The following is a 24,422-nucleotide window of genomic DNA, read 5'->3' on the forward strand; positions in this document are numbered from 1 at the left end:
ACAAAGGATTGCCTCTTGATAAATCTTGACAAAATGAGTACAATTTGTTCCAATGTCTAGGTTAAACCTAGTTCAATTAGACAAGAATTCTGAAGGTGTGCTGACAATATCATGCAAAGCAACCATAATCTCTGGCGACAGCTGGACGTACACTGCCTTCCAAAGATGTGGATGTTATCCCTCTGAAATGGAGCTTCAAATGATTAGAATCTACTGACAACAGAGATCACTGGCCTTCCCTGCAAGGTCTGTCGTGGTTGTCCCAGACCCTACGAATAGCTCCCAATGGAGAGGTGAGCCTGAGTATGGCCGAGATCATGGACAGCTGAGGGGATGGAGTGTGACTGTGGAAAGGGTCCAAGCGTGCAGAGGGAATGCTGGTGGGAAAGCAGATGGGAGAGCAGACGTAGCACAATGGGGTCAGTTGTGGGGACAGAACATGGTAGACACACAAATCTGGACTAACTCAGGGGGACAGGCAGCATCTCTGGATAGAAGGAATGGCTGATGTTCCAGGTTGAGACCCTTCTACAGAATAGGCCCAGGTGTGCAGACAAAATGGAATGGGAATGCTGCGGGTGTGCGGGCGGAGTGGAATGGGCAATGGGGACAGAATGGAGTGGGAATAGGGCCAAACATGCAGAAAATGCGGAATGGGAATGGGACCAGGTGCAGTGAGAGATGTGGGTGGTTCTAAGGACAGAGCACAGTGAGGATAAGATGAGACATATGGATAGAGAGTGGGAATGGCACAGAAGTGACTTTTGGATAGGTATATGTACATGCAGGGAATGGAGGGATAGGGATTATGTGCACATAGATAAGAGATGGTCTTGGCATCATGTTCGGCAGACATTGTGGGCTTAAGGGCCTGTTCTTGTGCTGCACTATGTTCTAAGTGGCCTGGTACATAGAGAGAGCTAAGTGGGGGATGGGCCTAGTGGAAAAAGCACTGGGTATGCAGACGGAACGTGGTGGCAATGGGGCCGAGTGCATGAGAGAGTTGGGGCAGGAGCTTGGCAAAGAATGTGACATGGACACTGGAACGTGGCTCTGCCCGGCAGCCAAGGAGCAGAACAGTCAGGATTGGGAGCTGAAGACTAATATGAGGCTAGTGTATAGCCATGTGAGGCGAGAGCTTAAAGGAGTGTAATGGCTGAAGAGGTATGGTGTGGAGAGGGAGTGGAGGAGAGGGTGATCCATATAAGGTTAAGAGGAAGTTAGGAAGAGTGATCTGATCATGTAACCACCTCGCACGTCACTGAATGGCAATTGTTGCAAAGTGGATCAAGATCTAGGAGGCTAGAGTGGACAGCAAGAGGAATATATAGTGATCACATACCATCAGGGGGCATGGATTATAGATACAAAAACCTGGAGTAACTCAGCGGGTCAGACAGCATCTCTGGAGAAAAGGAATTGGTGACGTTTTGGATCGAGCCCCTTCATCAGGAAGGATGTCCAAGCAGATGAGCCAGCCCCTGGTGTTAATTAAAATAATAGCAGCATTCAAGGCCCCATTTGTACCAGCATCTTGCTCCAATTTCTGATGGCCTCATGAAGAAAGAGCTGATTCTTAATAATAAAACCTTTCAGGACATAGGGAAACAAAGAAGTTGTAGATCAACATTTGTTCCACAATGCCATTTTCTGTAAGGTTAGTTTACAACCAGATCAAGCCTTGGCTGCTGAAAATCGAGTCAACTTAGCATTCTGATCTAAAGATGGTATGATCTTTTGGAGTGATACCTTCTAGTTGTCGTTCTTTGTGTCTACATAATAGATTTGTTATGCCCTAGCAACCAGGCTCAATCATGATCTCCTTTGCCGCCTGTGTGGTCTGTGTGTATAATCTCCCACTAGTGGGAGAGTCCAGGACTAGAGGTCATAGCCTCAGAATTAAAGGACGTTCTTTTAAGAAGGAGATGAGGCAAAATTTCTTTAGTCATAGTGTGGGGAATCTGTGTAATTCTTTGCCACAGAAGGCTGTGGATGCCAAGCCAGTGGATATTTTTAAGGCAGAGATAGATAGATTCCTGATTAGTACAAGCATCAGAGGCTATGTGGAGAAGGCAGGAGAATGGGGTTAGGAGGGAGAGATAAATCAGCTATGATTGAATGATGGATTAGAATTGATGGGCCAAATGGCCTAATTCTACTCCTATCCCTTATGACCTATATAAATACTGTGAACTGTCCTATGAGTGCTTAGATATTAGGGTGAAACATTTATTTAAAAGGAGGCTAAGTCCAATGGTAATGTCAGGTGGGCAGCACAGTAACCCAAGTACAGAGTGCTTTACTTGGTGAGATAGTTGCCAGGTTAATGCCTGGGCTTCCAGTGTGTGAGTTAGTGCCAGCCTTTATGAGTATCTTTAACTGGGTGATGGGTCAATTGTGGAAAAAGCTTGGAAGTGGGGCAGAAAAGAGATTATAGATGTAATGAATCATTTTTTAAAAGGCCCTGCTATCCCTTTGCAGAATGCTATTGACTTCCATCAGAAGCAGCCTTAAATAAAATGCGCGTATCAAGGCAAATGGGAAGAGATGACATTTCCATAAACTCATGAACGATGGTTTATCATTTAGCACATAACCAAATCAGCTACAAGCTAGGGCTTATACCTACAGCAACCAGAAGCTCAGAGAAACACATCTTCTGTTCATTTCCAAACCCATCCAGAGCATTAGACCATTACCATAAGGAATTGAATTTTCAGTCGAATATAGGCACCATAACAACTTTCTCCTCTTGATTTCCTTGGATAAAATTTTGAAGCATCGATGCTAAACATCTCTTTCCAGTCAAGCTCCAATTTTCTGAGCCAATTTGTGGCCATTGAAGTTGGTCGACTGATGCAATCAGCCACAAGTAGTTTTATTTACAGACAGCTTAGATGTAGTGACCTTTTCATGTTATCTAAAGCCACTAACTGTTACCTTGCAAACACGCCAAAATATTCTGGTGGCTGCAATGTACCTGCTTAGTTTTGTTCCCCTCTAAAAGAACTGTGTTTGTCCTAGCCCACAGTACTCATCCGCAACCTCTGAAGCCACTTTGCTGCTTCTGCTAGTGTAATTTTAATTGGCATTCTCTCCGTTGCCCTCTTTTGCTTGTGCTCTATGCTCAGCACATCACTAGTACCTCCAACTGTGTGGTTGCAAGCCCTGTTGGTTAATTGAACATTTACTGGCTTGATACTGTAGCGGCGCCTACTAGCGCACGCGTTCGGAAGCCGCGGTCACGTGGCTCGGGAGAGGCTGTTGTTTTCGCGCAGTTTTTCGCTTGCGCGCGTTAGTTCACCGCTGACCACCGTTGTGGGCAGACGTGTCTGATAAGCCTGTTTGCTGCAACTTGAACTTTCGAATAAAGATCTGTTGAAAACTCCAGTAGTCATTTCTCAGACCACTAAATTGGTGACCCCGACCTGTCTACCCGTCGTTAGACAAGAACAATTATGCAGGAAGAAGGTCTTCCCGCAGAATCGGCCAGCACGAGGCAGGGCGCACCGGCCTTCAAACTGCCAGCCTTTTGGCCTGATCAACCTCAGGTGTGGTTCGCCCATGTGGAGGCACAGTTACATCTACACCGCATCGACCACGACGACACCATGTATTTTCATGTGGTAGGAGCATTAAGGGCCTGTCCCACCAGCAGGCGACTGCGTGCGGCGAGCGCGACCTAGCGTGGTTGCTTGAGCCGTACGGCCTCGCGGGGCTGGTTCCACTTCGATCGCTGGAGCCATATGGAGTTATGCGGTGCTGGTCCCAATATCGCGCGGGGCACAGAAAAATTGACACTGTCCAAAAATTCCGCGCGGCAATGGCCTGTCGGCCCGCAGCCGCATTGAGGCCATACGCAGCGCCTCGATGGGCGTACTCAGCATCTCTATGCCGTATGCAGCATCTTGACGCCGTACGCAGCGGCCGAAAGCAGCGGCCTGACGCCGTACGCAGCGTCTTGACGGCGTACGCCTAGCGCATGGAGTGGCATGATGACGTCACCGCCCGGCATGCCGTTGCATGGTGACGTAACCGTCCAACGCCATGCGAAGTCCAAATTCAGTCGGCCCGCCTCCTGCCCAGCTGATTGGTGAGTATGATTTCGGGACCAGCCCCGCACAACTCCAGACAGCTCCGCGGTTGGAATTGGGACCGGCTTCACGAGGCCGTATGCCTCAAGCCACCACATTTGGTCGTGCTAGACGCATGCAATCGCATGCTGGTGGGACAGGCCCTTTATCACAGAACTGTGCCTCGAGGCTGTTGCCCTATATCAGAGACCCTCCGTCCAGCAGCAAGTACAAAGGGTTGAAGGCCCTGTTATTTCACGCTTACGGTCTTACCCATAGAGACAGGGCGGCAAGACTGCTACATATAGACTGCATCGGCAAGCGAAGACCATCGACGATCATGGCAAAGATGTTGGCCCTGATGGACGGGCACCGCCCTTGCCTGCTTATTGAACAGGCGTTCTTAGAGCAGATGCCCGACGAAGTACAGCTAATGATAGTGGGAGCTGATTTCAGCGACACGTAGCGGCTCGCGGAAAGAGCCGACGAACTGTGGGCGCACAGATGGCGGGACGTTTACGCCGTCGCCTGCCCCCTGGTCACACAATGTGTGCAGCCGAACCGACATCGGGAGGAAATAGAGACCCAGCACCAGCGTCGAAGATGAATCGCCGCGGCCATTGGTCTACAGTCAACGCAGATGGTGCTACAACCACCAATGATACGGACCCGCAGCCTGAAGATGTCGGAGCCCTTGTTCGTTTCTGGGAAACGCCCCGGCCGATCGTCCATAGAGGCGAATGCGATCGGCCCCAACGTACGCCTCTTCGTCCGCGATCGCCTTTCCGGTCACCGTTTCCTGGTGGACTCTGGTGCCCATGCTAGTATAGAAACATAGAAACATAGAAATAGGTGCAAGAGGAGGCCATTAGGCCCTTCGAGCCAGCACCGCCATTCATTGTGATCATGGCTGATCATCCCCTATCAATAACCTGTGCCTGACTTCTCCCCAAATCCCTTGACTCCACTAGTCCCTAGGGCTCTATCTAACTCTCTCTTAAATCCATCCAGTGACTTGGCCTCCACTGCCCTCTGTGGCAGGGAATTCCATAAATTCACAACTCTCTGGGTGAAAAAGTTTCTTCTCACCTCAGTCATAAATGACATCCCCTTTATTCTAAGACTGTGTCCCCTGGTTCTGGACTCACCCAACATTGGGAACATTTTTCCTGCATCTCGCTTGTCAGGTCCTTTTATAATTTTATACGTTTCTCTCAGATCCCCCTCATCCTTCTAAACTCCAGTGAATACAAGCCAGGTCTTTTCAATCTTTCCTCATATGACAGTCCCGCCATCCCAGGGATCAATCTCGTGAACCTACGCTGCACTGCTTCAATCACAAGGATGTCCTTCTCAAATTAGGAGACCAAAACTATACACAATACTCCAGATGTGGTCTCACCAGAACCCAATACAACTGCAGAAGAACCTCTTTACTCCTATACTGAAATCCTCTTGTTATGAAGGCCAACATTCCATTAGCTATCTTCACTGCCTGCTGTACCTGAACGCCCACTTTCAGTGACCGGTGTACAAGGACACCCAGGTCTCGCTGTACCTCCCCCTTACCTAACCTAACCCCATTGAGATAATAATCTGCCCCCTTGTTTTTGCCGTCAAAGTGGATAACCTCACATTTATCTATATTATACTGCATCTGCCACGCATCTGCCCACTCACTCAACCTGTCCAGGTCACCCTGCAACATCCAAACATCCTCTTCACAGTTCACACTGCCACCCAGCTTTGTGTCATCCGCAAACTTGCTAGTGCCGCTCCTAATTCCCTCTTCCAAATAATTAATATATATGGTAAATAGTTGCGGCCCCAACACCGAGCCTTGCGGCATTCCACTCGCCGCTGCCTGCCATTTTGAAAAGGACCCGTTCACTCCTACTCTTTGCTTCCGGTCTGCCAACCAATTTTCAATCCATGTCAACATCCGGCCCCCAATACCATGTACTCTAATTTTAGTCACCAGTCTCCTGCGCGGGACCTTATCAAAGGCTTTCTGAAAGTCTAGATACACTACATCCACTGGCACCCCTTCATCCATTTTACTTGTCACATCCTCAAAAAATTCCAGAAGATTAGTCAAGCATGATTTCCCTTTCATAAATCCATGTTGACTTGGACTAATCCTTTTGCTGCTATCCAAATGCCCCATTATTACCTCTTTAATAATTGACTCCAGCATCTTTCCCACCACCGAAGTCAGGCTAACATGTCTGTAATTCCCCGTTCTCTCTCGCTCCTTTCTTGAAAAGTGGGATAACATTAGCTATCCTCTAATCCATAGGAACTCCAATCCACAGGCACAGTATCCTGCCTCCAAGCGCCCGAGACGTTCGTGCTAGTAAGGTGGGACCCGTCCTCTCGGACGTTAATGGGAGCGATATTCGCAGCGCAACCCTTCAACGCCCCTACAGCAACTCATCGACGTAGCTGAGATCCAGCAACCTTTCGCAGCCCTACTCGCCGACTTTCCAGGGTTGCTCATGCCCCAGTTCAACGGGGCCGTGCCCCGTCATAGCGTGGTCCATCACATTCCCACCGAGGGACCGCCAGTACATGCCCGCGCGCGCCCTCTCCCGCCCGATAAACTGCGCATCGCACGAGACGAGTTCCATCTTATGGAAAACATGGAGATTGTCCGGAAGTCGGAGAGACCTTGGGCTTCCCCGTTACACATGGTGCCCAAAGCGTCCGGGGGCTGGAGACCTTGCGGCGATTACAGGCGTTTGAATGCAGTAACTACAGCCGTATGGAATGCAGTATGTCCAGTCCCGAACATCCAGGATTTCTCAGCCCATCTGGAAGGTGCGACTATCTTCTCGAAGGTCGACCTTATCCGCGGGAATAATTAAATCGCAGTCCACCCCGACGACGTCCCTAAAATGGCCACCATTATCCCTTTCGGCCTGTTCGAATGGCTCAGAATGCCTTTTGGCTTGAAGAACGCTGCTCAGGCGTTCCAAAGGCTAATGGATCAGGTCGGCCGGGGTTTGCCGTTTATCTTCATCTACCTGGATGATATCCTGGTAGTCAGCAGCTCACAGGCGAAGCATGTCAAGCACCTCCGCCTACTTTTCGATCAGCTGCGCAAACACGGGTTGGTGATCAACCCTGAGAAGTGCCAGTTCGGATTGCACTCCATTTCTTTCTTAGGTCATAGCATCACCTCTCACGGAGTGCATTCACTGCCCGAGAAAATCGACGCTATACGTCGCATCACCAAGCCTCTATCGGTCAAGGGTCTGCAAGTGTTTATCGGGATGGTTAACTTCTAGCACCAATTTGTCCCGTCTGCAGCCATCATTATGCGGCCGTTGTTTCAATGCCTGGCCGGTAAGCCTAAGGACTTGGTCTGGTCCAAGGAGGCACAGGAGGCGTTCGATGGTGCAAAGACCTCATTGGCCAACGCCACTATGCTGGAACATCCTAGGGCGTCAGCCCAAATGGCTCTCACCGTGGACGCTTCAGACGTAGCGGTAGGCACCGTCCTCGAGCAGTGCGTAGGTAATTGCTGGGTACCACTTGCATTCTTCAGCAGGCAACTGCGAGCCCCTGAAGTTAAATACAGCACTTTCGACAGGGAGCTCCTTGCACTTTACCTAGCAATCCGCCATTTTCGTTATTTCCTGAAAGGGCGCACGTTCACCGCGTTTACCGACCACAAGCCACTAACATTCGCTTTGACCAAGGTGTCTGACCCTTGGTCTGCCTGACAACAACGGCACCTCGCCTACATTTCCGAATTCACGTCCGACATTCGGCATCTAGCAGGGAAGCTGAATGTTGTGGCCGATGCGTTGTCCCGTCCTACAGCCGCCCAACGGGCGGATGCCGGTATGGAGATTTATCGAAATGCCGTATCAGGACTGAAGCTCGTCGAAGGACCATGTTGCGCCTCCAGCTTTCATGTCGTTTGTGATATTTCCACCGGTAAAGCCCGTCCTACTGTTCCAGTCGCTTGGCGACGTTGGATCTTCAACACCATCCACAGCCTAGCGCACCCATCCATTCGCGCCACCTCTGCCTTGGGCGCGGCAAAGTTCGTCTGGCACGGGTTAAGGAAGCAAGTTGCTGCATGGGCTCATTCCTGCATCCCATGCCAGACCTCCAAAGTGCAGAGACACGTGCACCCGCCGGTCCAGGATTTTGCCATCCTGGACGGCAGGTTCCTCCACATCCATGTAGACCTGGTAGGTCCCTTGCCTTGTTCGCCCGTGGCTACCCACTTACTGACTATCGTAGACAGGTTTACCAGTTGGGCGGAAGCAATCCCGTTGGCGGATACCTCTGCTGAAGCATGCGTGAGGGTCAAGGTATCCCATTGGATCGCTCGTTTCGGGGTCCCCTCACATATTACCACCGATAAGAGGGCCCAGTTCACGTCTTCATTGTGGTGTGGTATGGCGCAGCTGTACGGCGCGAAGCTGCACCAGACTATCGCTTATCTCCCAGAGTCCAACGGGTTGGTTGAGCGGTTCCATCGGCACCTTAAGTTGTTAAAAGCCCGACTCGCCAGCCCTGATTGGGTCGACCAGTTACCTTGGGTCCTCCTGGGCATCAGAACTATGCCTAAGGAGGACCTCAAGGCCTCTTCGGCCGAGTTGGTTTATGGCTCGGTTTTGCAGGTTCCCGGGGATTTCTTGCCTGTCCCTCCGGACCAGGTGGTTTCCACCTCACAGTTGTTGGCGGACCTTCGCGAGCGAGCACACGCTTTGGTCGTGGTTCCCACTGCCCGGCATGGTTCGTCTTCTGTACATGTGCCTACTATGTTACGGGATTGTGCTTATGTTTTTCTCTGTAGAGACACTCATCGCTCGCCGTTACAGCGGGTGTACGAAGGTCCGTACAGGGTGCTCAGTACTGGTGTTTCGACGTTCACGTTGGACATGGGTGGTAGGGAAGAGTTCGTCTCCGTGAGCCGCCTTAAGCTTGCACACGTTGACGAGGATAACCCAGTGACAGTGGCTGCTCCACGGCGTCAACCTGCTGTTTTGCCGCCCTCTGCACCTGTTACCTCCAGTCGCGTTTCACCGGTCCCCTTTGTTACGCCCATCCCTCGTTCGCGTTTTTCGCGTCCCTCCAGTACTGTTTTAACGGTCCCAAATGTTATACTCACCCCGCGACCTCGGACTACGCGTTGTGGTCGTACTGTCCGTTTACCCATGCATTTCCGTACCGCGGATTCTGAGGGGGGGGCATGTAGCGGCGCCTGCTAACGCACGCAGATATCGAACCCGGCGTTCGGTAGCCGCGGTCACGTGACTCGGAAGGGGCTGTTGTTTTTGCGTTGTTTTTCCCTTGTGCGCGTTAGTTCAGCGCTGACCACCGTTGTGGGCAGATGTGTCTGATAAGCCTGTTTGCTGCAACTTGAACTTTCGAATAAAGATCTGTTGAAAACTCCAGTAGTCGTTTCTCAGACCACTAAAATACAACCTTTTATTTCAAAATTATGTCTAACCTTTTCATCTCCGTCACCAGTTTATAATGCTAATGCATTCTAATTTGGCCACATTATAATTATGCAAATGCATTAAGATTAATTCTTATATTCCAATTACATAGGCTGCCAAAAATAGAATGAAACAAGAACATCACATTCATTCCATTTTGTCATAATCGCACACCTACATACATCATAGTTGCATCTGAAATATTTTAAAGTTGCTGGCTTTGGGTGAGAAGCCATATGCACTCTTAATATTCCTTATCAATGTGTGCACATATACATTCATAGCAAAAGGATTTGAGTATAGGAGCAGGGAGGTTCTACTGCAGTTGTACAGGGTCTTGTTGAGACCACACCTGGAGTATTGCGTACAGTGTTGGTCTCCTAATCTGAGAAAATACATTCTTGCCATAGAGGGAGTAAAGAGAATGTTCACCAGACTGATTCCTGAGAAGTCAGGACTTTCATATGAAGAAAGACTGGATAGACTCAGCTTGTACTCGCTAGAATTTAGAAGATTGAGGGGGGATCTTATAGAAACTTACAAAATTCGTAAGGGATTGGACAGGCTAGATGCAGGAAGATTGTTCCCGATGTTGGGGAAGTCCAGAACAAGGGGTCACAGTTTAAGGATAAGGGGGAAATCTTTTAGGACCGAGATGAGAAAAACATTTTTCACACAAAGAGTGGTGAATCTCTGGAATTATCTGCCACAGAAGGTAGTTGAGGCAAGTTCATCGGCTATATTTAAGAGGGAGTTAGATGTGGCCCTTGTGGCTAAAGGGATCAGGGGGTATGGAGAGAAGGCAGGTACAGGATACTGAGTTGGATGATCAGCCATGATCATATTGAATGGCGGTGCAGGCTCGAAGGGCCGGATGGCCTACTCCTGCACCTAATTTCTATGTTTCTATACCTATCACCTCATGGTATACATATATAATTCAGACAATTATTGGGAAAGCTTATGTCCCTGCTTGCATGTCCCTGGTTACGCGTGAGTGGAGCATGTTTTCAGTTATTACAGTATAATATAGCATTGAAGGTGTTTTGCTGCAAATCTCTTGAAATTTGCAATCACCACTTTATGACAACCTGATCATCCTAAGAAACTGCGGCTATGGGACATTGAGGACATTGATTATAATCATGTATTGTCTTTCTGTTGACTGGTTAGCACGCAACAAAAAATGTTCACTGTACCTCGGTACACGTGACAATAAACAAAACAAAACTGAAACACTTGTTCAATCTTCAAGGGTAATTGCTGCTCAAATGCTCAATTATCCAGTTGACTAATTTTCTGATGGGATTTATGGAATCACTCCACAGGTAAACACACTTTAAAGTTGACCGAACAATTGATTGTTCAAAACTTTTGAGCAATGCCTAGTTAATAATTTATCAACTTATGAACTAATACTGTAACTAATCAAGAGATATAGGAATAAGCAGGAAACCAGAGTTGAGGCCACACTCAAATAAACTGTGATATTGCATGGGAGAGCAAGTTTGAGGACCCTCTCATACTTCTATGTTTATATTTTAAAGCATCTTTCTCTTTATGGTCTGAGGTAGTACATTGTTTTTAGAACTTTAAGTTGTTATACATTTGCTAGAAGTGAGCATTTGTAAAGCAACTTTTACTCGGAAAGTGCAATTGTCAATTACTCAGCAAAAGTTACCCTTCTTCTCTTTTGCTGAAAATAACTTACACTGACTAATTGACAAATGTTCTCCTCAACTAAAAGTTGCTTTTCAAATGCTCACTTTTAGCAAATGTGTAACAATTTAAACATACAAAAAAATCAATGTACTACAATGGAGACAAGAGCTGGAAGCCATCAATGTACACACGGAAACTGATGCTGAATGCAACATAGAAACATAGAAAATAGGTGCAGGAGTAGGCCATTCGGCCCTTCGATCATTCAATATGATCATGGCTGATCATCCAACTCAGTATCCTGTACCTGCCTTCTCTCCATACCCCCTGATACCTTTAGCCACAAGGGCCACATCTAACTCCCTCTTAAATATAGCCAATGAACTGGCCTCAACTACCTTCTGTGGCAGAGAATTCCAGAGATTCTCATCTCGGTGCTAAAAGATTTCCCCCTCATCCTTAAACTGTGACCCCTTGTTCTGGACTTCCCCAACATCAGGAACAATCTTCCTGCATCTAGCCTGTCCAACCCCTTAAGAATTTTGTAAGTTTCTATAAGATCCCCCTCAATCTTCTAAATTCTAGCGAGCGACATGTCTTTTTGTAACACCACGTCTTGAACCAGGATTTCAAGATCAGCTTTAGATGGGTTTTTGCCTCCATGTCTCTCTCTCTCTTTGCATTATCCCAAACATCTCTTAGGTTTCACAATGATTTCCATCACTGGTTCAAAGCACTGATTATCTTCTCTTTAAGAAGTTTAAGGTTCATCATGACCTAAATTACTGCAGGTTATTTTCAACTGAAACATCTGAAATTGCCTGTAGTTGATATGCCAAATAATTGCAACAGGAGCTACTTAAGAATAATGGTATAATGATTACATTAACGATTAGTAATCCAGAGAATAAAGTTCAAATCCTACCATAGAGGCCATGAAATTTAATTTTAATTAATTCAAAACAACTAATCTTTTAGTACTAATCCGATTGATACAAAACTATCATTTTAAAAAATCTGTTGATTAATGTAAGGGGAGGATATCTACCACCGTTACGTGATCTGTCATACGACCAACATTTACGACCTACACTTATAGATAGATAGATCCTTTATTGTCATTCAGACCTTTCGATCTGAACAAAATTATGTTACCTGCAGTCATACACAGAATCAATAATAACAAAACATACAATAAACACAAATTAAACATCCACCACAGTGAGTTCACCAAGCACATCCTCACTGTGATGGAGGCAAAGTCTTAGTCTCCGTCTCTTCCCTCCTTGTTCTCCCTCTGCGCTGAGGCGATCGATCCAGGCCGAAGATGCCGCTCTCCAGTCCAGCGGACCTCCGTGGTCTATCCCTACACTTTCTTCATCATCTAGCTTCAGGGACCCCAACAGGTTTACTTGCGCCTCTTCCACCTTTTTCTACTGCATTAATTTCCCTCAATGAGACCTATGGTGAATCAGTGAGACCAAGTGTAGACTCATGGCTGTTTCGCCTACCAGTTCCTTTCTCTCCGCCACTGCCTGCTGGAGCTTCCGGTTGTTAACAATTTTAGCTTCTCTTCCCACTCTCAGAGTGAGGCCACACGCAAACTAGAAGAACAACACCTCTTATTCACATTGGGTAGCCTACAACCCAACAGCATGAACATTGAATCATAGAATTCTTCAATTTTAGGTAACGCTCCAGCTCCTGCCACCCCCCCACCCCCCCCCCCCCACTGCAACCTTTGTTTCACTCATCTTTCCCCCCCATACACGCCATTCCTTTCCAGTTACGACCCCTCCCCAGGTTTTACATTTAATTCCCCATCGTCCTTCTTATGAAAATCCACATTTGCACACTTTTGTCTCCACCTCCAGCCTTGTTTACTATCTCCGCCCATCTCACCTCCTCACCTGAATCTACCCATGACTTGCTAGTTCTTGCCTCACCTGTTTCTCTCTCCTTTCTTTACCAACTATCACCCTTCTGCTCCATCAATCTGAAGAAGGGTCCTGACCCGAATCGGCTGTGCAATTACCTCCACAGATGCTGCCTGGCCTGTGGAGTTACTACAGTAATTTTGTTTTTCTGCTCTTGATTCTGTTCTTTATAACTCGTCTTTACACCTGAAGATGTATGGCTTCTCCAGGATGAGGGAAGGATCAAAGTGGGTCAATAATCCCGAAAATCAACCACAGAGTTTTGAAAGTATAGTACAGGTGCACAACCTTTTATCCGAAATTCCAAATAACGAAAAGCTCCGAATAGCGGACATTTTTTCGGTCCTTGAAGAAAGGTCCTTGAAGACGTTCACCGAGGGCGGCCCGCAGAGGTGACAGCGGAACCTCCGGTCGGTCCTCGAAGAAAGGGGAACTAAATCCCCATTCATAAAAGAGAAGGTGAGGGTATATTGCGCGGGAGGGTTAATAATTGACAATTTGCTGCCGAGTTAAAAAGTTCCCACGGTAGACTCACGATACACAGTGTATCGTGAGTCTTGCGTGGGAACTTTTTAACTCAGCGGGCAGGCAGCAGCAGATTGTCGCTCCCTTCAGTTTCACACCACCTACACCCCTCTGCTTCCCGGCAATGTGTGTGACCCCTTCCCTCCCCTCTCCAGCTCCCCGCCCATTGCACCGGCGCGGGGGCTTTGCACTGTCTTCACGTCAGCGATGCCAGCAGGTCAGTGCCAGTCACCGGAGATGTCAGGACCAACGGGACACCGACCCCCAGGCCCACTGCAAGCACGGAGATCCCAGAGACCCACAGCCAGCAGCAGCCCAGCCCCGTTCCAACTCCAGAGGAAAACTGCAAACTGGCCGGAGACGTCAGGACCACCAGAAGCCGCTCCCCGATGGGCCACTACGGGGCCAAGTGGCAGTTCGCCCACAGCCCGAGCTGCGCCCCTTCATCGGGACACCGACCCCCAGGCCCACTACAAGCATGGAAATCCCAGATCAGCAAGTCCAGCCCAGCCCCACTCCAACTCCAGAGGAACACGCTCCCCGTAGGGGCAGAGGTACGTCTTGTTCTTGGGGTGGCGCAGCTCGGGCTGTGGGCGAACTGTCACTTGTCGCCGTAGCGGCCCATCGGGAAGCGGATTCCACTGGAGTTGGAGGGACAGGGAGACACAGCGGCTTTTGAGAATGGTGGGCAATCACTTCCAAAGTTCTGCCCACACAGTCAGTACACCTCTCCTACACTTGTCTCCCACACTAAGATCATCTCGCAGAGAATGATCCCAGCCTAACCCTCCCTATTCTCTCCTATTCTGCAAGAAAAAACTACATTGAAGACTCAAACTCGCGATCGAGTGACTGCCGGGATTGAGGCGCAAACTCGCAACCTTGCGGATATGAGCCGAGCACTCTACCACTGAGCCAGCCGTTAAAATCTACGCTAAAAATCTTCCATTCCGAAAGCCAAAAAATTCCGAATTATGAAAAGTGTCTAGTCCCAAGGCTTTCGGATAAAAGGTTGTGCACCTGTAGTTGAAATGTGACTCAAGCTAATCAGCCTTGATACGAGGATCATTATAAAACCAAGTCCTTGAAACTCTGAAGAAGGGTTTCGGCCCGAAACGTCGCCTATTTCCTTCACTCCAAAGATGCTGTTGCACCCGCTGAGTTTCCCCAGCAATTTTGTGTACCTTGAAATTCTATTGTACTTTCACTCTTCTGTTGGCAGCAAAAACCAGGGGGATCATGTGGAGAGATTTAGGCCAAAGTGCATATTGTGAAAATACACCATGTGATTTCTTGCTGCCTTAACCAGAAATGCACAAAAGCAGATTTATACATGACAGCAACAAATCCAAGAAATCAAGAAAAAGCGTAGATAACGCCACTCTTCATATTGCCTCCAACATATTTTTGAAGGAAAGGTTAATCATTGAAATGATCATAGATTCTTGAAAGTACACAAAAATGCTGGAGAAACTCAGCGGGTGCAGCAGCATCTATGGAGCGAAAGAGATAGGCGACGTTTCGGGGCAAAACCCTTCTTCAGACTTTGAAGAAATAGATTATTGAAATCTGTTTAGATGTGATGGGTTCAGATTTCCAATCAAATCTAAAGAAAACACAAGCAACAACTGAGTACAGACCGAACTGCTGGAGGAATTTAGCGGGTCAGGCAGCATCTGTGGAACCAAAGGGATGCTCGATCCTTCGGGTCAAGCGCCTGCAAGAGGACTCTAGTCCTGCACCCGTTCTTATGCAGAGTCTTGACCCAAAATGACAATGGTTCTTTTGCCTCTCCAGATGCTGTTTGACCAGCTGAGTTCAGCTTATTCTGCTCCAGATTTCAGCACCTGAAGTCTCTTCCAACTCTGTAATGATGCACGTGGTACACAGATGCACCTGCCTGCCTGTAAGCAATAAGGCTTCAGAATTCTACTCACCTTATGATGATCAGTTCCACCCAGACTCTAACAAAAGCAGACAGTGGACCAAAGGCTTCCAGGATATACGTGTAATGAGCACCCGATTTAGGTATACTTGTTCCAAGTTCAGCATATGACAGTGCTCCTGATAACAAAAAAAGAGCAGAGGAATAAAAACAATGTCACTTCCCAAAAAGTCATCCTTAATATATTCATAAATGAATAAAGATTAATTTCTGGTATCTGGTACTTTCTTAGTCTTTCCAATGAAATTAATTTTCAATTATTTCTGCCATGGTTGGAAGTGGGGTGGAGTGTAAGTTGGCTCGGGTCAAGTCACTCAAGTTTATTGTTGTATGCACAAGCATGGTGAATTACTTGTACAATGAAAACCTACTTTGCTGCAGCACAGAGCCACGTAGAGTCAGACAAGACACAAAAGCATCAATCATTTCTAAATTACTGGTACTCATATATTGCATATAATTTCTACAAGATAGAGAAAAATATTGCAATATTAAAGTGACACACCATATTGCAAGAAAAAACTTAGTGTATATGAAAAGGATCCGTGCATTAAGTAGCACTGGGATTTTTAGAGAACCTCATTGATAATTAATTTCCTGCAGCCCATCTGTGTACAGCAAGTGCCCATGAACAGCAATGAGATGAACCAAGATCATCTGTTTTGGGATGGGCATTGACTCAGGGAAGTCTCTTCATCCAAATATCTGCCATAGCATCTATTATGACCATCTGAATTACTTACAGGGTTCTATTTATATGCCATGCATGCCTTCTGCAATCCATTGCCGAGTCAATATTACATTAGGTGTTAGCCTAGATTATGAATTCATGTGCTGCATGTAATTTATAATCTGCTGATTTAGAGGCAAACATACAATGATTACAATGTAATGTTCCAGTCCCTTTAACACATCTCAACACATGATGATCATTCAAAGCTGCAACAGTAAATTCTGCTGGTAATATATGGTTGTGGACTTTGGGGTAAAGGTAGAATTAGACAGAGATACACAAGGAACTGCAGATGCTGGAAATGAAAGGAACTGCAAATGGTGGATGGAATTAAACCGTTGTGCCATATGTTAAAATCACCAACTGAAATTCATTGTTAAGTCTCACACAAATATAGGGATGAAAATTAGAAAATAAAATTTAGGAATTGATGAATAATACTTGATGTTTGAGAGAAAACACCTTTGCCAGCAGCATGAAGAGTGTGCTACATGAGGGTATGTCCTTATTTGAAGCAGCCACTTCACATTTTGATAGAAGAGGTTTTGGAAGGATAACCTCAATCTTTGTTCATTTAAAATGAATTAGCTTGGGCAGAGTCTATAATGAGTGACTGATCAGCTCTGCCATATATCCCCAACAGAAGCCAAAGTTAAAAATGGCAGCAGGTTTCCTTCTCACTATTGAATACTGGCGCATCACCTGCAGAATTTATTAATGACTGCGTATACACATCCTGCAAATATTTCTGATGGCTGTTGAATTTTACTAGATTTCATTTCTCAACATTAATGGGTATTAAGCCACAAAACTAACAATCTGGTTGGTAACGTATTATAAAATTCAAAATATTGAGGGTGTTAATTTGTCAATGCCAGTCATATAACATGGACTCAGAATGGATTGGAAGTATTACAATGCGCACCTGTTTTTACCTATAATATTGGAAATGATTTCTGAGAGAGCGTAAGTTCTAAAGGACTGAGAGAACATAAGGTCATTTCAAACTACAAGAGTAACTAAATGCACTCCTGAATTTTGCTGAAATGTGTCACCATCATGAACTCGGAAACACAGGAAACTGCAAGGGTTGAAACCTTGAACAAAAACATGCCGCTGGAGCAAGTCAGTATCTGTGGAGGTAATGGGTATAACAAACATTTCATGTCAGGATTCTTCTTCGAACTGATATAGTGGGGAGAAAGATGCAAACAGAGGCAGGGGTTGGGCAAGCACTGGCAAGTTTGGTGGATACAGGAGAGGGACTTGATTAGCAGATGGGTGGAGTAAGCCTGGCAAGGCAATGCAAGTTTATTTGTATAGCACCTTTCAACAACAAGGTAATTCAAAGTGCTTTACATAAAACATTAAAAGCATTGGAAAGAAACACACATAATATGACATTTAGATGTAAAACGATTATTAGATTATTCAGATAAAATAATTACAAAATTAAAAGCAATCAAATAAAATATTTAAAATAGAATAAAACCAGGAATAGAAGTTACAATGCAGTATAGGTAATTAATAAATTGTATTGTTTACTGAAAGGCAGCAGCAAACAGAAAAGTCTTCAGTTTAGATTTAAAAGAGCTGAGAGTTGCAGCAGACCTGCAGTTTTCTGGAAGTTTGTTCCAGATATGTGGTGCATAAAAACTAAATGCTGCCTCTCCATGTTTAGTTCTGACTCTGGGGACACAGAGCAGACCTGTTTCAGACGATCTGAGAGGTCTGGGTGGTTCGTAGCTAAGCAGAAGATCAGAAATGTATTTTTGGCAAGTGATTTAATTTAGTTAATTTAGAGATACAGCAACGAAACAAACCTTTTGGCCCACCGAGACCATTGGGGACTAAATGGTGTACTTTGTAACTTTGTTGGTGCCCTACATGTGGCGACTGTTTGCACATGTGTGTTTATGCAAAACAAAGAATTTCACTGTGATAATAAAGTATCATTCAAAATTGTTTTACCAGAAAAGTTTACTCTTTTCATCTCAAAGTACTTTTGAGTTGAAGGTCTTCAACTGGGGTGGCAGATAGCAGTATAGATTTCATGTACATGTCATATTTCATAGGATCAGAGAGATTTATGATATACTGGAGGCCATGTGGCTCATCACTGCTCTGCTGTTAAAAAAGAGAAATGTAACCAACATGATTCATAACTGCAGCCATGGCTCTTTAAGTACACATCTAAGTATTGCTTGTGTGATTCAAATTTCTGCCTCCATCACACCTCCAGGCAGTGAGTTCTATGTCCCTACTCTTCTCCGGGTGAAAAAATGTTTTCCTTATCACATCCATCATACATTCCTTTAAATCTCTGACCTTGGATGCTTTATCCATCTGCTCGGGTGTATAGATCTTATATTTTCTACATAGTCCTCTCATAATATTGGTTACCAAAGTTGTCTTTCCCCACCCTCTTTCAAAAAACTCTAGCTCATCCAATTTTCTCTCACAACTGTAATTTTCGAATTTCTTCTGCAGTCTCTCTTATACAATCACATTGAGTGAATGATTGAAAGGCACAGCATGGAAATAGGCCTTTCTAACCACCATGTCCACGGCAACCATTATGTGTTCACATTAGTTCTATGTTCTATGTTATCCCACATTTGTATCCCCCCTAATATACTATGGGTAATTTACAGTGGCCAATTAACACAAGCCTGTGTATGAAGGAGCAGCAGATGCTGGTTTACACTGAAGATAAACACGAAATGCTGGAGTAACTCAGTGGGACAGGCAGCATCTCTGGAGAGAAGGAACAGATGATGTTTTCGGATCAAGACCCTTCTTCAGATTGAGAATCAGGGGAGAGGGAGTCTAGAGCTATGGAGGGGTATTGTGTGAAAATACAGATCAAAGCAGAAGTTGACATTAAATGTAGAATGGTTCCACAAGCCTGCACGTCTTTGGGATGTGGGAGGAAACCGGACCAGCTGTAGGAAATTCACAAGGTCACAGGGAAAAGGTGTCAGCTTCACCCAGCGGTATGGATATTGATTTCACTAATTTCAAGTAACCCTTGCATTCCCTCTCTCTCCACCCTTCCACCACCCTAGTCATCCTGATAGTTCCACTGTTTGCATCTATATATCCCTTCGTTATCACCTCTTCCACAGCCAACAATGGACCACTGTGGGCACCACGCTGGCTCTGATTTGTGCTGAACCTTTTCATATCTCGAGTTTCCCTCTCCCCTGACTCTTAATCTGAAGAAGGGTCTCAACCTGAAACGTCACCAATTCCTTTTCTCCAGAGATGCTGCCTGACCCAATAAGTTACTCCAGCATTTTGTGTCTATCTTTAGTGTAAACCAGCATCAGCAGTTCCTATACATTTAGCTCCGACTTGCTGTGGACAAATTGGCTGCTGTGTTTCTCTGCATTAAAATTAAAAACAAATCCTTTGCCTGTGAACCATTTTGGACAGCTTAAGGTAATTAAGGTTGTTACATTACTACAAGTTTTTCAGTCTTATCTGGTTACATTTGAAGCAAAACTCTTCCTCTGCAGTTCATTATGTGGTCAGATTTGTTCTTCTGTGCCACTTCAGCTGAGCCACTGTGCCATCCTTAAAATGGCTATAATGGAAGAACATCAAACAGACATTCCTGCATTGTTATAGTGGTTTATGTTAGTTTAGATACGGTGTGGAAAAAGGCGTTTCAGCCTACCAAGTCCGCGTCGACCAGTGATCCCTGCACACTGACATTATCCAATGTGCACTAAGGATAATTTTACAATTTTACCAAGCCAATTAATCTACAAACTTGTACGTCTTTGAGTGAGGGAGGAAACCGTAGCTCTCAAAGAAAACCAACGCAGTCACGGGGAGAATGTACAAACTCCGTACAGGCAGCAACCGTAGTCAGGATTGAACCAGGGCCTCTGGCGCTGTAAGGCAGCAACTCTATTGCTGCCCAATGTTTCAGCCTGGACATACCTAGAATTGAATTGATGATAATGTTCATAATATCAGCTTCAGTTTCAAAGTAAATACCTAGTTTCAAAACTATGATTTCAAGAGCACGCCATTCAAATAATTTAAAAGGATGATAATCAGTTGGAACCATTTTGTAATTTCTGCAGTTGAAAAGGCCACCCCATAGAATTTGCATCTTGCAATATACCTGATAAAACCAGGGCATTTCTCTGAATTACCCACTAAAAATAAATGAAAATCTAAATCACTAACTCGTCTTTTGTTTTATGAGCCACTACAAAATGGCACCTGTATTTGTGTGACTGAGCATTCTGGTTATGTCCTGACTATTTGTCTATTTCTTGTAAGCTGGGCAAAATAGTAAAGTAGCTTGTAATGAGTTCATTGAACCTACTGGTTTACTGGAAAATCAGCATGATAAAAAATGAGTTATTGTACTTAAGGATGAATTCTAATTTAATTCAGCATCCATAATTACATTAATTTCTCCACAACCACCTACATTTCCAGCAAGTTCAATGCTCTGAATTACTTTAATGAGAACATTACAAAAAAAGGCATTCGCCACATACAGATTAATAGTTTGATCTTACTATTTAGTATTAATCACAGAATCAGAGTTATGTAGCTTCGACTGAACACATCCATGCTGATTAAGCTGCCTTCTGGGCCGGTCCTATTTACCTGGGTGTGGTGCATATCCCTTTCATACCCTAAATGTCTTTAAATTGTTGTAATTGTATTCGTCTATACAGCTTTCTCTACCAGCCCGTCCCATATACAATACCTACCACCCACTGTGTAGAATACTTGCTCCTCAGGTTATACTCTCAGTTTAAATGTACGGCCTCTAGTTTTAGACTATAATTCTGGGGGGGGGGGGAAACTGTGATCATTAACCTTATGTACGCCATCATGATTCTACGTACTTCTATATGGTCACACCTCAACCTCCAATGCTCCGGCCATTGAAAATAATCCAGCCTTCCCAGCCATTCAGTCCTGGTAACATCCTCATGAATCTTTTCGCACCCTTTTCAGCTTAACAATATACTTCCTAAAGCTTGGTGATCAGAACTGCATACAGTACTCCAAATGATGTGGTGTCACCAATGACTTGGACAGTTCAGATTCAGATTCAATTTTAATTGTCATTGTCAGTGTACAGTACAGAGACAACGAAATGCATTAGTGCATTTGTGCAGTTGTGACATGCAGTTGTGACATGACATTGCATGAGACCATGGTGACTAAGCGGTAGAATTGTTGCCTTACAGCGCTTGCAGTGCCAGAGACCTGGGTTCGATCCCAACTATGGGTGCTGTCTGTACGGAGTTTGTACATTCTCCCCGTGATCGCATGGGTTTTCTCCGAGATCTTCGGTTTCCTCCCACACTCCAAATATGTACAGGTTCGTAGGTTAATTGGTTTGGTGTATGTGTAAATTGTCCCTTGTTTGTGTAGGCTAGTGCTAATTTGCAGGTATCGCTGATCGGTGCGGACTCAGTGGCCCAAAGAGCCTGTTTCTGTGCTGTATCTCTAAACTAAATTAAACCACGCACAAAGCTCCCTTATCAATTAAGGAATGGATATCTCTTGTTATGTTAAATGACTTAGACTGTGCTTTCATTGAATATTTCCCTTGTCACATTTTGTCATCCGAGTTGATAATATGCTGAGTCATGGCATGTAACACTGTAGTGAGATTCACTTGCATTCACAAAAGATACACTTGAAGACAGCTCCTGGTTCACACTCGAGACGCAGAGGTCAACAAATTACAATCTTTAAGGATTTTTAATCTAATCATTGAAAGCCGTGTACTTCAATACTTCTGTGGCTCACATTGGTGACCTCTTCAATTCAGACTAAGAGTAGACACAAAAAGTTGAAGTAACTCAGCGAGACAGGCAGCACCCATTCCTTCTCTCCGGAGTTGTTGCCTGTCCCCACTGAGTTACTTCAGCTTTTTGTGTCTATCATCAGTCTAAACCATCATCTGCAGATCCTTCCTACACACTCAGACTGGAGGTTATAGTTTCAAGCTCCACGTTAAAAAATTGAGCTCCAATTCCAGGCTACTACATCAACCCTGTATTAAGAGTATGCTGCACAATCAGAGGTTCCAAACCTCTGTCTCGTGTGCAATCTCAGGTGGATGTAAAAATCCATGACTTATTCTCAGTAGATATGACCGTATTTATACAAGATTAAGAAAACTAAAACAAATCATCTGGTATCACTGCATGCAGCATATCCTTTGATTACTTGATTTGTCACAACTTGTTATTAAAAAATGAAATTGGTGACACATGATGAATAACATCTTATGCGATTTTTGCTACATTTATTTTTTTTTTAACTCTTGGATGAGTCAGTGATTTATATCTGTCAACTAACTCCCAGTTTTACCTTTAATTTTGTTGTGCAACTAAAACTCTCAGTTGGATTCTCGCTTTAAAATCCATTGCTATTGAAATACATGCTTCAAACTGTTGAGGTTCAATTTAATAGCATTCACATCTTAGGGCAGAATATTATACGTTTACATTACACCTTAGAGGCTTGAGCACAAGTATCTAGGGTGGACTTTCAGTGCAGTACTCATCAAAAGTCCAGTGTCAAGATGTTTTATTGTCATAGACATAGAAACAAAGAAACACAGAAAAATAGGTGCAGGAGTAGGCCATTCGGACCTTCGAGCCAGCACCACCATTCAATAAAATCATGGCTGATCATCTAAAATCAGTAACCAGTACGTGCTTTTTCCCCATATCCCTTGATTCCTTTGAGCCCTTGATTCCCTTGAGCCCAGAGAGCTAAACCCAACTCCCTCTTGAAAAAGTAAATATTTCAATAAAATACTGATATGGTCATGACATAAGGTGATAGGAGCAGAATTAGGACATTCAGCCCATCAGGTCTACCCCGCCATTCAATCATGGCTGATCTATCTCTCCCACCCTAACCCAATTCTCCTGCCTTCTCCCCATAACCCATGATGATGAAGCACAGTCAGAAAAACGTATTTTGAATTGTGTGTTAAACCAAGGCTCTGTATGTTATATCAAAATATCGTTATCCTCAGTATTCTCAATAATATTTACCTCTCAATAAACAAATCTAAATCAAATTATCGGGCATTTTTCATATTGCTGTTGTTTGGAGCTAACTGCACGTTTTCCCAAAACCGCAAGTTGCATAATACCACAAGTGGCTGTAAATGGCTCTAATTGATTAGGATGCATTGTGGTTGTGAAGAAGCATAATATGCTGCTTCTGATGCATTAAAGGAGTGACTAGACAATATTGTAAACAATATTGTAAATAACCTTATAAACAGGTATTTTTAGCAGATAAGACATAATTAAATCTGATGTAAATGATTGTTGCTCCTAAATTCTTCAGAAAGTTGACGTTCGATTTTTTTTGCCACTCCAACTGTACAAATGTAATATTGTTTTGACCACAATCCCAGTGGACCTGATTATGCCTAATATAAATTAATAAATTACTTGCCTTAACAGGAATTGCAACTTATACTGTACGGTTGGACAGCTACCACACTCAATTCAAATATGCACATTGAAGAGCCAAATGATCCCCACTGCATGTTCAGCATCAATGTAGAGGACATAAGTCATCAATGCAGACACAGTCTAATAACCACCCTGTCCCTCGCCTGTGGATTTAGAAACATAGAAATATAGAAACATAGAAAATAGGTGCAGGAGTAGGCCATTCGGCCCTTCGAGCCTGCACCGCCATTCAATATGATCAAGGGCCACATCTAACTCCCTCTTAAATATAGCCAATGAACTGGCCCCAACTACCTTCTGTTCCAGAGATTCACCTCTCTGTGTGAAAAATGTTTTTCTCATCTCGGTCCTAAAGGATATCCTTAAGCTGTGACCCCTTGTCCTGGACTTCCCCAACATCGGGAACAATCTTCCTGCATCTAGCCTGTCCAACCCCTTAAGAATTTTGTAGGTTTCTATAAGATCCCCCCTCAATCTCCTAAATTCTAGCGAGTACAAGCCGAGTCTATCCAGTCTTTCTTCATATGAAAGTCCTGACATCCCAGGAATCAGTCTGGTGAACCTTCTATGATTCGTGACTTCCATTCACATC

At 44.8% G+C, this 24,422-nt stretch overlaps 1 protein-coding gene and 1 long non-coding RNA gene across 2 annotated transcripts in view; one reads left to right on the forward strand and one right to left on the reverse strand.

Moving 5' to 3' along the window:
• slc7a11 (solute carrier family 7 member 11) overlaps positions 1-24,422 on the reverse strand; it is a 187,933-nt gene that overhangs the window by 157,253 nt on the left and 6,258 nt on the right. The window contains exon 2 of the mRNA XM_033020694.1: positions 15,600-15,726. Within this exon, the coding sequence (XP_032876585.1) occupies positions 15,600-15,726 (127 nt within the window). The remainder of the gene's footprint in view (positions 1-15,599; positions 15,727-24,422) is intronic.
• Positions 14,458-23,324, forward strand: LOC116973059. Its single transcript, XR_004411989.1, has 3 exons — positions 14,458-14,687; positions 15,336-15,340; positions 23,311-23,324. It is a non-coding gene; the product is annotated as an uncharacterized LOC116973059 (long non-coding RNA).

The sequence above is a fragment of the Amblyraja radiata genome, chromosome 1 (genome assembly GCF_010909765.2).
Source record: "Amblyraja radiata isolate CabotCenter1 chromosome 1, sAmbRad1.1.pri, whole genome shotgun sequence".
Taxonomy (NCBI): domain Eukaryota; kingdom Metazoa; phylum Chordata; class Chondrichthyes; order Rajiformes; family Rajidae; genus Amblyraja; species Amblyraja radiata.